Source organism: Silurus aristotelis (assembly GCF_946808225.1).
Source record: "Silurus aristotelis genome assembly, chromosome: 17".
Classification (NCBI taxonomy): Eukaryota; Metazoa; Chordata; class Actinopteri; order Siluriformes; family Siluridae; genus Silurus; species Silurus aristotelis.
Genome location: NC_139590.1, coordinates 22,940,779 through 22,955,276, shown reverse-complemented (window position 1 = coordinate 22,955,276; position 14,498 = coordinate 22,940,779). Strand labels below are relative to the sequence as shown.

Sequence of the window (14,498 nt, the reverse complement as noted above, 5' to 3'; positions counted from 1 at the left end):
TATTACAAACATCTGAATCTAATAAAAAAAAAAAAAAAGTAATTTAATTAATATAATTGACACGTGGTGTCAGTGAATCGCCACTAGAGGCCACTCTTGTAAAAAGTGCAGCCTTTACATTATCCTGTTTTTAATATGTCCTTTGTGTCATTTCTTTTGCTTTGTCTGTTCGGGGACAACGATTAAGTTGTTAATCTCACCTTCGTTACTAGAACAAATATCTTGGTTTAAGTTTGGTTTGTTTGACTTCCCTCACCTGATCTTATGTGATGATCGATGTCGTCCACTTTAATGATGGCGTCTGCAATTCCAGCCTTTGTGTCTTTATCCTTTATGACACCTCTAACGCCTCGGTGGACCTGTGCATTGTCGAAAAAGTCAACATTTGAACTGAATCCGAAACAATTGTTTGATGATTTTTCCATCATCATACAAATCTTGTATTTTATTATTGGATTTATATTTAGAAATTTGCCAGAATTTTGTTGCTTTCATTTACCTGTTCCATGTAGACCAGCAGCGACTCTCGGTTGTTCTCCCACTCTTTGGGCAGCTCGCTGGCGTGAGGGAATTTATCACAAGACAGTTCAACCGTCACCTCGAAACAGTTCGTGTGCAGGTAGCTAAAATCGTTCATGCCTGTGGAAGCACAAAAATTACAGATGTCCGACTGACTATTAAAAAAATTTGTCATGGAAAAAACACAGCAAAGCAGTTCTCCACATAGAGAAACTTCTGGAATATAACAGACTTGTTGATAATTTAAGAAAATATCTGTATAAGATCAATGCAGATATACATTTTTATTTCACTTCAAGCGGCGGTGTGTGACCTAGGCAACACAGAGACATTTCTGCAGCTTGTTCAGTGTAACACTATATTAGCGATCCCCAAACTACAGCTCATTTGGAACAAAGCCAGAGATTTATGTTGAAAATGTAATTAAAAGAAATGTTTTACTTATAATCAAATCTCTTTAATAAAAAAAGGTTGGCTTTTAAACAAAAAATTCTCTTGGTTATTAATAGAGGTCGAGGCACCCATAGTTGATTGGTGGAAACATCTGCAAAAATTCATACCGATAGTTTTTCCGGCTTCCGGTTGACTGTCATTACAAGAGCGGCCTCTAGAGGCAAACCACTGATTCCACGTGCTGTTTGTTCCCCCCCCCCCCCGCAAACCTTTTGTAAATACTACAGAACACTTCTAACCTACTTCATTTAAAGACCGAATAATGAAACGTCACTAGGAAATGGACAAACACATATACTTTTTTGAGACACTCACTACCAGGCACCGTGTGCCAGCTGGCTCCGTTGATGATGTTGTTTTGCCGTGTGAAGTCCTTGTTGTGGCATGGCCGGCGGTTCGGATTGGACATGACGTGGTTGGTGCTGGCGTAGACGGTGGCGAGCCAGCGGAAGAAGCTGTCGTCCGGGGTGGGAGTGTGTTCGCGGGGGGCCCAGTCCCGCGCCATGTCGAACGGGTACGTGACCACCAGCTCACCACCATGCAGGTTGGCGCTCAGGACAAAGGGTATGGACTGCATCCAGGTGATCACCAAGCGGGTCTCTGGCGCCACCTTAAGCAAACAACAACAACAAACGAAGTTTTGCTAAAGTCACTAGTGATGATGCCATGTTTTCAGGCTTTTGCTTTATCAACATACTGTATATTACCTCATGATTAATGAGGCATTATTAAAAAGAATGAAGCATACAAGGTGGTTATCAAAACGTTTAGAGACTAGAGATCAAGAGATCATCCCGTTAGATGATTAAAACCTGGCGGTAGAACCCGCTATTGACGGTGTGGCCCCTGGGGAGGAATTCTTGATGCACAATGCCCTGAAAGTGGAAAAAGACGATGAGCATGCACTTGGTCGAGCTGCAGACTTGCCTTGCTTTTGTCAGTCGTGGAGATGATGGGCTCTAACACTGTGAAGACTGTTGCTCCATCTCGTGGTCGTACACCCAGGTTTTGTCCCCGGTAATGATCCTCAACATAAAGGACAGGTTGTCCACGAAATGCTGATGGAGTTCTTGGCATATTTTGTTGCGGTGTTCCTTCTGCTCCTGGGTTGCAACACGGCGCATTGCTGAATGTGGCAAATTTGCCCAGTTTCACGCAGAATTTCGCGCTTGCGCTTTGTTCTTACTCGCAACTCCCAATGTACATGATGTCTTTTGGCACACTGACTTATAAAGATTGGTGCTCCCTGTGACTATGCGTGCAGCCCTGTGCTGCCATCTGCTGGGGTGACAAAACTAGTCTCGAAACGTTTTCATATCACCTCATATTTGTAATGATTTATTTTTAGGAAACACACTTCTACTCACCAAAGCGTCCTTCGATGTGTACTGTTTGGGAATAGGGATGTGATGGTTAATGAGCTTCGACTTGTCCGTCTCCAGCTCCATGGCGTCCCACATCTCCGAGTTCAGGTTGGCAAAGTTGTTGTTCATGTCGTAACCTTTGTAGCTAAAACGACCCAGAGCCCAACCACCGAGCTCGGATCCCTAAAGGTAAAACCACACAAACACACACACACTTGCTGAGTGTCCTATCAGCATCAAGATAGGATGAACCTGGCATCCATGAGTTACCTTCTAAACCCAAGCTTTGGTTATTGTGCATCCTGAGGTTCAGTATAGTGGGAATTAACTCACCTTCTTGTAAGCCATCTCATAGCCGTCTGGGTTCATGGAGGGCAGCAGATGGATGCGAGTCTCTTTAACCAGATGGACTATGCGCTGGTTGCCTTGTTTGTATTCGTGACAGATGTACTGCATCAGGTTCAGCAGCAGCTCTCGCCCCAGAACCTCGTTCCCGTGCATCCCTGCCACGTAGCGGAACTCTGGCTCGCCTGTAGAGGGCGAAGAACACTTGCACTCTTTACCACACTTACTTCTACTGAGTGGTTCAGGTGTGTAAAGGTACTTTGCGGTGCTGCGATGAGTAGAGTTAGCAGACACAATTCTTTAACGTCATGCAAACAATATTCTGAAAAAGATTTTCTTTTTTTTTTTTTACACAGTAAAGAATTTATTGGGTGCCAATACTTTTGCACAGTATCCTCCTAACAAAGTGACAAGTTTAACATAAAATATTCAGATGTGTTTTTTTCAGCTGATAAATTAAATTGTACTGTAACCAAAAACTTGTATTTGGTTTTGCATTAATAATAATACATTTTAAAATATAATCGTTATAAATATTTATAAAATGTTTGTTTGTATTTGTTATAAACAATAAAAAAATATGAAATGAAACATCTTTTATTCAACATTTGATAATTCCTTGCCTGTAAATCTGTCCTTTGGCTTATTTCATCATATAAGTTTATATAAAAAATATTTAAGGTTGCCATAGCAACATGCTAAGAACTTAGGGTTGCCAAATACCGAATATCCATCTATTAGGGTAGATCCCTGAAAGAATACATTTAAAACAATAGCTATACAAAATGACCAAAAGTATTGGGACACTTGACAATTCCAGCTGTATGTGGACCTTTTGCTTTTTTTTTTTTTTTTGTCCTTAAATAAATAAATAACAACAGTTTAATGAATAATTGTCAAGTTCTCATTAAACCTAATGATAGAAAATCACTGTCTGCTAGTAGACTGGAGTGTCGTTTTCAGTTCCCAGCTCCTGGAACCCTGAAACCTGAGATTAAATCAGGAGACGCTAACAGTTACATTACGGTAAAGGAACAGATGGGATGAAACATGACCTGAGTGCACCCCTCTCCCTCTCCCTCTTTCCCTCCCTCTTTCACATGCATACCTTTCTACTCCTTTTTTTAGGTCTCCACTAACAGAGGGGTCTGAAATCTGGCACCTTCCCTAAAACAGCACTGAACCGAATAAATAAATAAAAAACACTCATGCACACGAAATTTTGGAAGACTTGCAATAAATAATTATAAATAAAATCTTTTCAAATAAACCATTTCAGTCCAACAGCTTGCACTACTGATTAGCTATTAAGCTTTGAGTTTTCCTGACAGAAATTTGAGATCTTAAACATGTCACTGCACCTCAAAGACAGGCAGCTTAGCTAACCTTTCTTTGAGCTAGAAAGATCAAATTTGTTAGCATGCTAGATAACTAGCGTTTTATGTGAGGTCTCCCTTTAATACAAAATCCACCCCAACAATATGGTCTCCTTTATTAGCTAGCTAGCTAGCTTCCTCAGCTCTCATAGGTTCAAAAGATAATGTGGATATCTATGATTTAACAAGTGACTGTTAGTAAACACACTATTAGCATAATGAAAGCAGTCAATAAAGTCACAAACATCTACAGCTTCCTTGTACAATGGCTGCACTGTAATGCTTAGCTATCTGAGCAGGAACTCTGTACATATTTTCTGCATCTCTGCTCGCCTGAGTTCGTGTTAAACAAATACAAATTTGGCCGTAAAACTGTAGAACAAGCTGAGTTTGTAATGAACACCACACAAGCTCATGCCTGGCCTTCGGGGGTTTGGAAAACAGGTCACCCATTCATCATGAAGTCCTTTACACCCCTCCTTCATGAAAGAAAATCCATCCAAACCCAACTCTGTGTTGATCTTTGACATATGCAATATGGACAAAAGTTTAAAGGACACCTGAGTATGGTGTTTGATCATCCCATTCTCCAATTTGTAATAAGCTCAATTCTTCTGGGAAAATGTTCCTCTAGATTTTGTGGAGATTTGTGTGAGATTCATTCAAGAAATGTCAGGCGCCGACATAGATGAGGTAAGGAGGCAGGAGTTTCAAGCAGGAGAGGTGGAAAGCAGATCTTTATGTAGCTGGCTTTGTGATTGTCATGCTGAGTCAGGTTTTGGTCTCCTATTTCAAATGAAGGGAAAATTTCATGCTACCACATCCAAACACGTCTTATACAATTGTGTGCCTTCAACTTTGAGGTAAAAGTTTTGGAAAGAACCACATCTGGCTGGAAAAATCATGCGTCCCCCTATTTTTTATTATATTGTGTACATTTAAAGTAAATTGCGACAAATTTTTCGCGATACAGATGTAATAGTATCTCTCTCACCCAGCTCGTGTTGGCCCGGGTTATCAGATATCTCCATTACGTACAGTTTCAGGCCCATGAAGCTCTTCCCGATGCTGTAGATACGCGTGATGTCTGGACAAGCCTCGTTCACTGACCTCATTAGCTGGAAAACATTAACACTGATACAGTATAATCACGTGAGTGATGTCAATGGTAGTGCAATATTCCACTCTGAGGTTGAATTTGAAGAACCATGCAGAACCATGCCTATGCAGGAAAGCAATTGATTTCTTCCAGGTCTTCAGATGATGAAAGAAATCCAGTGATATGAATGAATGACCTTTCAAGACACTGATATCATTCATATCATTCAAGATATAATGGTAGCTGCAAATATTTAATGCTGAATAAATACAGAATTCACGGATGTTTTTAAGAATTAAAAAAAAAAAAAAGTTTAATAAAGATCCACACTCTGATTGGACACCATGATTTGATCAGAACAGTTTTGTCCTCATTTTTAAAACATTATTTTTATTTTATTTTATTTTTATTATTATTATTTTCATTTTTTTGTCATCGAAACCTATATATTTTGATGCATACAATATGCTCAGGTATTGATATCTTTTATATAACAGCATAAAAGTTAATACATTTATTTTCACACACCTCCTGAAGACCTCCTTTCTTCACAAAGGTGTTCCTGTTCTTCATTTCCAAGCCAGAATTCAAATAAATAGACACGAACTCTAACACTAGTGGTGACCGCAGACCCCTGTTAGGTTAACGGTTATTTGCAAAGGACGGGATGAGAATAACTGAGAGCCTAGAGTAATATTTATCTTCTGGTGAGTGTGGTAAACCTCAGTACACAATCAAACACCAGGAACCCGAGTAGCTCTGCCAAATCCTACAATGTGTTTCCCATTCAGATTTCAGATGTGCATTTGATGAGCTGTATTACTCCGAAGCATGGCTGAATGCTCAAATCTGATTGGTCAGAAAGAGTGCTACACTCAGGTAGTTCTGGCTGTTACATAAACAACATCTTGTGGTAATAATGTAATAGTTATGGATTGATACAATAATTTGTATATGGTTCCTATAGTAACAGCAAATATGCATGGACAATTTAGAGACATGATCAATGTTTTTTCTTCTCATTGCGTCGTTTTCAGCACATGAACCCTTTTTGTCGTTGTGACGCTTTTTCAGCCTGCCACTGGTTTATCATTTCCGGCTCTCACACACCACAGACGTAGTCTAGACTACCAAGCTCACAACGAGCATGGCAGAAGGCAACATGAAGTCTGGGGTTAATGTGGATGAGACAGAGGGAGTCAGTGATGTAAACATGACTGAGAACAGAGACATTCCTGATCACTTGATCATCATCTTCTTCTCTCTGCTTGTCTTCTATATAGTGAATGTTCAGCCTGGATACATTTTCAATTTTCAATGCTTTTGTATGTATATATTGTGATGCGAGGTTCAGTTTCCAGCGTGACACTAAAACAGGTAGTAGTAATGGCTACTTTTTACTTAAGTACATGAGTATCTGTACTTTTATTTAAGTGAAGGATGTGTGCACTTTTGCCATCTCTGTACCTGGTAAATGATGTACAAAATTTCAGAACGTACCTTCCTCATTTCCTTGTAATTGTGATGTCTGAAGTCCAGTTTGTACTGTGCACCTTCTTCCACTGGCCATCGGTGAAGGTTATTTGGGTCTAAAGAGAGAGAGAGAGGGTTTGTAATAAACACCAGTGAATCTTATTTCACACAAAGTTTGTAAGAATTCCATTAGATTTGAATCTAATCTATACAGATATCACTTAGTTATTAAAAGTCTTAGGCCCATTGTTAGTTATTATATTATATTAATATAATAAAATTCTGGGTGTATGCGAAAACAAACAAGCAGACAAGCAACCTCAAACTTATTCAATTATTTATTTCATTAGTTGAATTGAATAAAAAATTACCAACTAACCAAATAACTAGCTAAAAAAACACATTAATCAAATAAAACAATTAAGTACAAATACATAAACAAACTAATTCAATTAATACTTAGTAAATAAACCAAAGACAGAAACAAATAAAAACAAACAGAAATGAATAACAAAAAAACCCCAAATAATTTAAAACAGAAATAAACAAGCTAATTAAATAAATACAGTAAATAAACAAAAAACAAACAAATAAAAACACAAAATAAACAATAAATAAAACAAATCAAGAACCTAAATTAAATGAAAACATAATTAACCATTAAAAGAAGAAACTAACAAAACTAAATAGAAATAATTAACAAAAACCCCCAACAAATAATGTGCATATAAACATGCTAATTGAATAAATTACATGAACTAAACAAAGAAAGAAACAAATAAAAACAAACTACATAGAAATGAGTGACAAAATAATCAAAGCAAAACAAATGTACAAACAAATAAACGGAAAATAACAAATAAATTAATACAAAAAAACTAACGGGGAAAAAAAAAACTATTGAAAAACATGAATGTAAAAATGAATGATGTTTGTTGGACAATGTCAATAAACAATACAATAAGAAACTACCAACTTAACTAGCAAAGAAATAATAATAAATAAGACAAAAAGAAATCATTAGAAAGAATTAAATAAACACAAAACAAAGAAACAAAAATTCTCAAAATGTATTTTAAAATAAAATAAATGATCCAGCCGATCATAGAAGTTCTTAAAAAGTCCCCTAAATGCGAATTCTTACCAGGTTCTGTTCCGGAGACTGTAAATATTCTTGCAGTGTGAATGTGTGTTGATTACCTGAGATCGTGCAGCCCAGCACTTCTGCACGTAAGCAGATGGTTCCGTTTTTAAACCAGGTTTGCGGGTTGATTCGTATAAACCGGGCCACTACAGAATTGGGGAACACGGCCAGCACTGCAGTGTCTGTGTCCTGATTCCCCTCAAACACCTGTTAGCAAGAAAGAACGTTCTGAGCGAAGATCTCCATTCAACTAACCCAAATACCACTGGGCTCAATAACAGCACCAGATCAGCAGGTCAGGGCCAAACTGTTCACACACACTAGCAAACGGTCAATTTGTCTATGATTTAAAGCCTAGCCTTAATAGAACCAGTACAAATGAAGGGTTTTGGTTGTGTTCTGTTGTTGTGTTAGCATGAAAGATTGTGTTCAGCTAGTCAGAAGTGCATTGGATTCAGTGGGGTTTGTTGTGATGTTGCTAGTCAGGGTTCACTCGCTGAAATCTGGTGTTAAGCAAGAAGCAGTGGGCAGGCAAGCCGTTCTTTCCAACAGAGCCACTTAATCAAGCTAACTGCTGCCAGCTGCCATGTCCAAATGTGTATCCGAGCCACCAGCGTGCTGCCAGGAGAGAGTGTGTGTGTCCTGCTGGCTCAGGGATGGAGATGATACAGTGCCATGGTGATGCCTGAGCCAATACACATCAGCAGCACTAATGAAAGTCTTTAGCCTTGTGTTGAGGAAACCGATGTTTCTGTCCTTACACTCATATATGCTCATTATTAATAAAGATGGAGAACTAAAATATAAATGTGGAGGACATTTTTTGGAAGAGAATTCGAAGTGTTTAAAGCCTCTGAATGAGTAACTGGCTGTGGAGCGAACTTCGAACATTTTTCCTTCATGATTTATCCATCTTTATAATTCATGATCAGCTTTGAATCATCTTTAAATTCTCATACATACACCAGCAAGAAATCCATCCATCCATCCATCCATCCATCCATCCATCCATCCATCCATCCATCCATCCATCTATACTGTACATACATACATACATAGATACAGTTTTTTTTGTCTCATCCAGTGTTTATCCATCCCTTTACTGCACATTCTATCAGCTCCATCCCTCCATCCATGTAAGTTTTCTAAATTCTTAATCTATTTTTTTTTTATTTTATTTATAGCACATTCTATATGATCCATTTATAAGCCGTCTAACCATTCCATCCATCCATCCATCCATCCATCCATCCATCCATCCATCCATTAATCCATCCATCCATTCATCCATCCATCCATGCATATTCTATACTTTTTTCCATCCATTGAAAGCATCTGTCCTTCCATCCATCCATCCATCCATCCATCCATCCATCCATCCATCCATCCATCCATCCATTCACCAACCCTCTAAATGCAACATCTGTTTATCCAAAAATCCATCAATTACTCCATCTGTCTCCATCAATAATCTCAATAAATTATATAAATTTGTCAATTAATACAGATTTTAAAATGCATTATCCAGCTATGAATTCACCCATCTTCTACATGCAGCATCCATCCATCCATCCATCCATCCATCCATCCATCCATCCATATGATCAAAATGCACTATTCATTTATACTTTTTTGAAGTTGCTTAATTAATTGGAGAACAATCTTTTCTTCTTGAAACTATGCATCCATTTTATTTATGGATTGCTCTTATTCTGCTCTTATATCTAATGTTTTATTGATATGGCTTCTAAAATACTAATTGCTTCCTAATTGCTCCATCCATCAATTTATAAAATCGATTCATTATATTTTATTTGTCCAATAATCAAATGATAGTATGCATTCTTCTTTATTCATCCTTTAATCTTGAACATTCCTGATATTGAAACTGTATATGTAAATGCATTCGTCACGTATTTGCTGTTTGTACTAATACTGTACTGCTAATGCTACGTATAATATTGTTCTGCTTTGTCAGCAATTAGAAATGAATTAATCTTACCGCTTCTCGAGTCCCGTTCATGCAGGGCTTCCAGCTAATGGAGTCGTTACTGAACTGCACCTTGAAAGCTTCAACCCAATTCCAGCTACAGAAGAAGACACATAATCAGGTACGAGGAGCGGACATTGGTATGACCTTCACTGTAAATATGCATGCTTCTGTGTAAAATGATTTATCTGTATGGTTTGCTACCTCCAGATGGAACTGCGGCCCTGTATGATGACCCCTGTGAAGCGAGTGGCTCCCAAAGCGTCGACCTGAAGCCACTGTTTCTTGTCCTCATGTAGTGAACACCAAGCTCCATCATAAATGTCCCCATCCTCAATACCAGACTACACACACACACACACACACACACACACACACACACACACACACACACACACACACACACACACACACACACACACACACACACACACAAACCCCCAGAATATATGAGGTAGCCAGAATGAATAGGATGTAAATTAACCACAAAATATTCAGATGACAGTCTGGAAGATACAATTTATCTTTTCGTTTGCTAGTAGAACGGATTCATTTTCTGGATATTATTCCCGCTCATTCGGACTACATTAGGACACACAACACATTTGGACTTTTGGTGCATAGACCTCTATATATCCACTATAATCCACTTCTTTGGTGCTTGGACCTCTAATCCACTATTTTGGTACTTGGACCCGATATATATCTACTATAATCCATTATTTTGGTGCTTGGACTCCATATATATCCAATATAATTCCACTATTTTGGTGCTTGGACCCCTATATATTCACTATAAGCCACTATTTTGGTGCTTGGACCCCTATATATTCACTTTAATCCATTATTTTGGTGCTTGGACCCCTATATATTCACTATAATCCACTGTTTTAGTGCTTGGACCCCTATATATTCACTTTAATCCATTATTTTGGTGCTTGGACCCCTATATATTCACTATAATCCACTGTTTTAGTGCTTGGACCCCTATATATTTACTGTAATCCACTGTTTTAGTGCTTGGACCCCTATATATTTACTGTAATCCACTGTTTTAGTGCTTGGACCCCTATATATTTACTTCAATCCATTATTTTGGTGCTTGGACCCCTATATATTCACTATAATCCACTGTTTTAGTGCTTGGACCCCTATATATTTACTGTAATCCACTGTTTTAGTGCTTGGACCCCTATATATTTACTTCAATCCATTATTTTGGTGCTTGGACCCCTATATATATCCATTATAATCCACTATTTTGGTGCTTGGACCCATATTGATCCACTATAATCCACTATTTCAGTGCTTGGACCCTATATATATCCACTATAATAGATTATTTTGGTGCTTGGACCCAATATATATACACTATAATCCTTTATTTTGGTGCTTGGACCTGGTTATATTCTCTATAATCCAATATTTCAGTGCTTGGACCCCTATATATATATATATATCAACTATAATCCATTATTTTGGTGCTTGGACCCCTATATATCCACTATAACCTCTATATTCCACTTCCGCACACCTATAACTTTGATAATATGAATAGTAATTTCCGCTGTTGCAAATCTTAAATAAAAAAATAAAATAATTCGCAGTTCTCAGTGACCATATGGACCCATAACTGCGATACAGATTTTAGTTTGGGTCTATGTTGTTGGTATATATTCTTATTTATGATTACATTTACAGTGAGGAAAATAAGTATTTGAACACCCTGCTATTTTGCAAGTTCTCCCAGTGCATGTCCACTGAGAGAGACATAATCTAAAAAAAAAAATCCAGAAATATATATATGATTTTTAAACTATTTATTTGTATGATACAGCTGCAAATAAGTATTTGAACACCTGTCTATCAGCTAGAATTCTGACCCTCAAAGACCTGTTAGTCTGCCTTTAAAATGTCCACCTCCACTACATTTATTATCCTAAATTAGATGCACCTGTTTGAGGTCATTAGCTGCATAAAGACACCTGTCCACCCCATACAATCAGTAAGAATCCAACTACTAACATGGCCAAGACCAAAGATCTGTCCAAAGACACTAGAGACAAAATTGTACACCTCCACAAGGCTGGAAAGGGCTACGGGAAAATTGCCAAGCAGCTTGGTGAAAAAAAGTCCACTGTTGGAGCAATCATTAGAAAATGGAAGAAGCTAAACATGACTGCCAATCTTCCTCGGACTGGGGCTCCATGCAAGATCTCACCCTAGATTTGTACATCCAAAGGGCATATATTGCACTTTGCAGTCGTCCCAAAAAGGAAATGAACACAGCACCTATTTTGCATTTTTATCAGAGGTCATGTTCATTGTGTGATTATTTGCCTTGCCTGGATGTTCAGTCGGCCACGATGGGGTCCCAGACCACGGCGTTTATATGATGACGCCTGCAGCTGGGCATCTTTAACTCTCAAACTCTCCAAACCCAGGGGAGGGCATTCTAAGCCAAAGAAAAAACCCAGCCCCATATAGATTGTGTTAGAATCACGACTTTAATATACAGGACAGGAAAAGGCAAGGATGGAAAACAGAGTGCTGAATGACGGATCATTGAAAAGTGATGGGAAAAAATGTGAACTCTTTGGGATCTAGTGTTTAGCGGAAACACAGAGCATTACACAATAGTATTTACACAATAGTATTTACACAATATTTATGAGACTCATCTTTGACCAGAACTAGTCGGTTGATCTGATGTCGTACACTCGAATTCATTAGTGACATCCGATCTGCACAATTCATCAATTCTAGACACATTTACAAATAAAAAGTAGATGTTTAAGCTTCTTCTCTGATCTGCGTTCTCCTGCTTTACACCATGTTTTCATGCAGCATTGCCGTTTACGTGAATCTAGAACACTGGTAGAAATTTTAAATATCACTTAATAAACATGAATATTATAATTGTTATTATAAATCACTGGAAATAACATATACAAATATATTTTTAAACAAAAAATCACTAATTAGATTTGTTTGTTCTACTTTTCAAATGTCTATAATCCAGAAAATTTCTAGAGTTTGTTACCTAACTTGGTCAGATCATCCCCTTTCCCCCACACTCGTTTCTCCAGTTTTGCCTCGATCTCCTCCTCCAGGTCTTCGGTGCCAAAGTGGACCACTGTGGGCTTCACGCTGGTGGAGAAGATCCTCTCAGGAGGTTTTGTAGGAGCAGCTTTTCTCTCGTTGCTTCTTTGGATGTGTCTGGTCAGAGTGGTGGCTCCAGGTGGAGATGAGGTCTGATTGACAGAAGAAGAAGATCTGTTAAGGCCATTCAGAATGATTTCAGCTCCAGTGAGCAAACTTAAACAACACAACAGGAATGAGTGGAGGCATGATGAAGCCATGTCTGCACTGTTTGGCTTCCTGAGTGTGTGAGCGAGAAAACCCCCATGAATGTCACACAAAAAGCCACATTTCTTGGAGTAGAGGCTCTGCAGAATGCACTGTTTTTATTTGCACTCGGAATTGAAAATTCGCAATGGGAATTGAATAGAGGAAATGGGATTTTTATTTGTTTTGATCACACAAAGTGTAACAAATAGAATCAATGCCCTACAGTGCACAATATTTCCAATAGAACATCTGAATCTCAGAGTCAAAGTGAATTTCATTGGTGGTCATTTCTAAAGAAATGTCACATCCAGATATCACATACAATCTAGTAGAACATGGGGCAGGATGGAGCTGGGTGGATTGTGGCTCTGCAATAATTGAATTTATTTGTATTTGTATAGCACTTTTTACAATGGACATTGTCCTGAAGCAGCTTTACAGAATGAAACATTTTAAAAAACGCATTTTAGCGTCATCAATTCGTATATTGAGTGATGTCTAATGAGTGAGCCAATGGCAACAGGGGCAAGAAAAACTCCCTGAGGAACCTTGAGAGGAACCAGACCCAAAAGGGAACCTCATATGCATCAAGGAGTGTTTGAAGATTTTGTACATTGCATACATAGTATAAGAAGGAGATGTGCGAGACTCCCATTTCCCTCTTTTCTCATCACTTTCTTCCTGCTTTAAAAAAATATAAACATGCACGATCCATATTACATTTTCAGGGCAAATCCAGATAATGGATGAAGCTAGTGATGGATTTTGTGATGATGGTTGATCAGTTATTTTACATCTATGTTGTTCAAGAGTCCCACAATCCCATTTATCTCAAAGTAAAAAAAAAAAAAAAAAAAAAAAAAAAAAAACTGGCAAGAAATTAGGCTTATTTTAAATTTTTACAATTTTAAACATTTTAAAACAAAACAAACAAAAAACAAACAAAAAAAGTGAATGCAATGTCAACAGACTTATTTGATTATTATGTATAATATTTTATACCACAGAGTAAATTCATAAAAATTATATAATAAATGGCATTAATATTAGACATAGGATATATATTTTATACAAATATAACTCAAACTCAATCAATGTAGTTGCTTAGTTACTGTACTTTCTAAACAACAAGGAAATAAATATTATAATTAATAAATAGGAATGAATATAATGTGTATATGAATATAATGAGTAGAGTTTGTTAAGAACAATAGAAGGGTTGGATTATTGGTTAAAAACTACAGATTTATTATGAGAAAACAATAGAATTCTTGTAACAATATTAATAATAATAATAATAATAATGATAACAATAATAATAATATTAAATTGCTATTTAAATAATGTGACCGTCCTAAAATATGTACGTTGTAAATATTTATCA

General features: G+C 37.4%; 1 protein-coding gene across 1 annotated transcript in view; it reads right to left on the bottom strand.

Moving 5' to 3' along the window:
- Positions 1-14,498, bottom strand: part of cpxm1b (carboxypeptidase X (M14 family), member 1b) — a 48,634-nt gene that overhangs the window by 754 nt on the left and 33,382 nt on the right. The window contains exons 3-14 of the mRNA XM_083566490.1: positions 12,807-13,017; positions 12,109-12,218; positions 9,968-10,107; positions 9,776-9,860; positions 7,830-7,980; positions 6,657-6,745; positions 5,052-5,175; positions 2,670-2,866; positions 2,340-2,519; positions 1,288-1,582; positions 500-639; positions 257-359 (exon numbers count right to left, since the gene is read on the bottom strand). Coding sequence (XP_083422616.1) covers positions 257-359; positions 500-639; positions 1,288-1,582; positions 2,340-2,519; positions 2,670-2,866; positions 5,052-5,175; positions 6,657-6,745; positions 7,830-7,980; positions 9,776-9,860; positions 9,968-10,107; positions 12,109-12,218; positions 12,807-13,017 — 1,825 coding nt within the window. The remainder of the gene's footprint in view (positions 1-256; positions 360-499; positions 640-1,287; positions 1,583-2,339; positions 2,520-2,669; positions 2,867-5,051; positions 5,176-6,656; positions 6,746-7,829; positions 7,981-9,775; positions 9,861-9,967; positions 10,108-12,108; positions 12,219-12,806; positions 13,018-14,498) is intronic.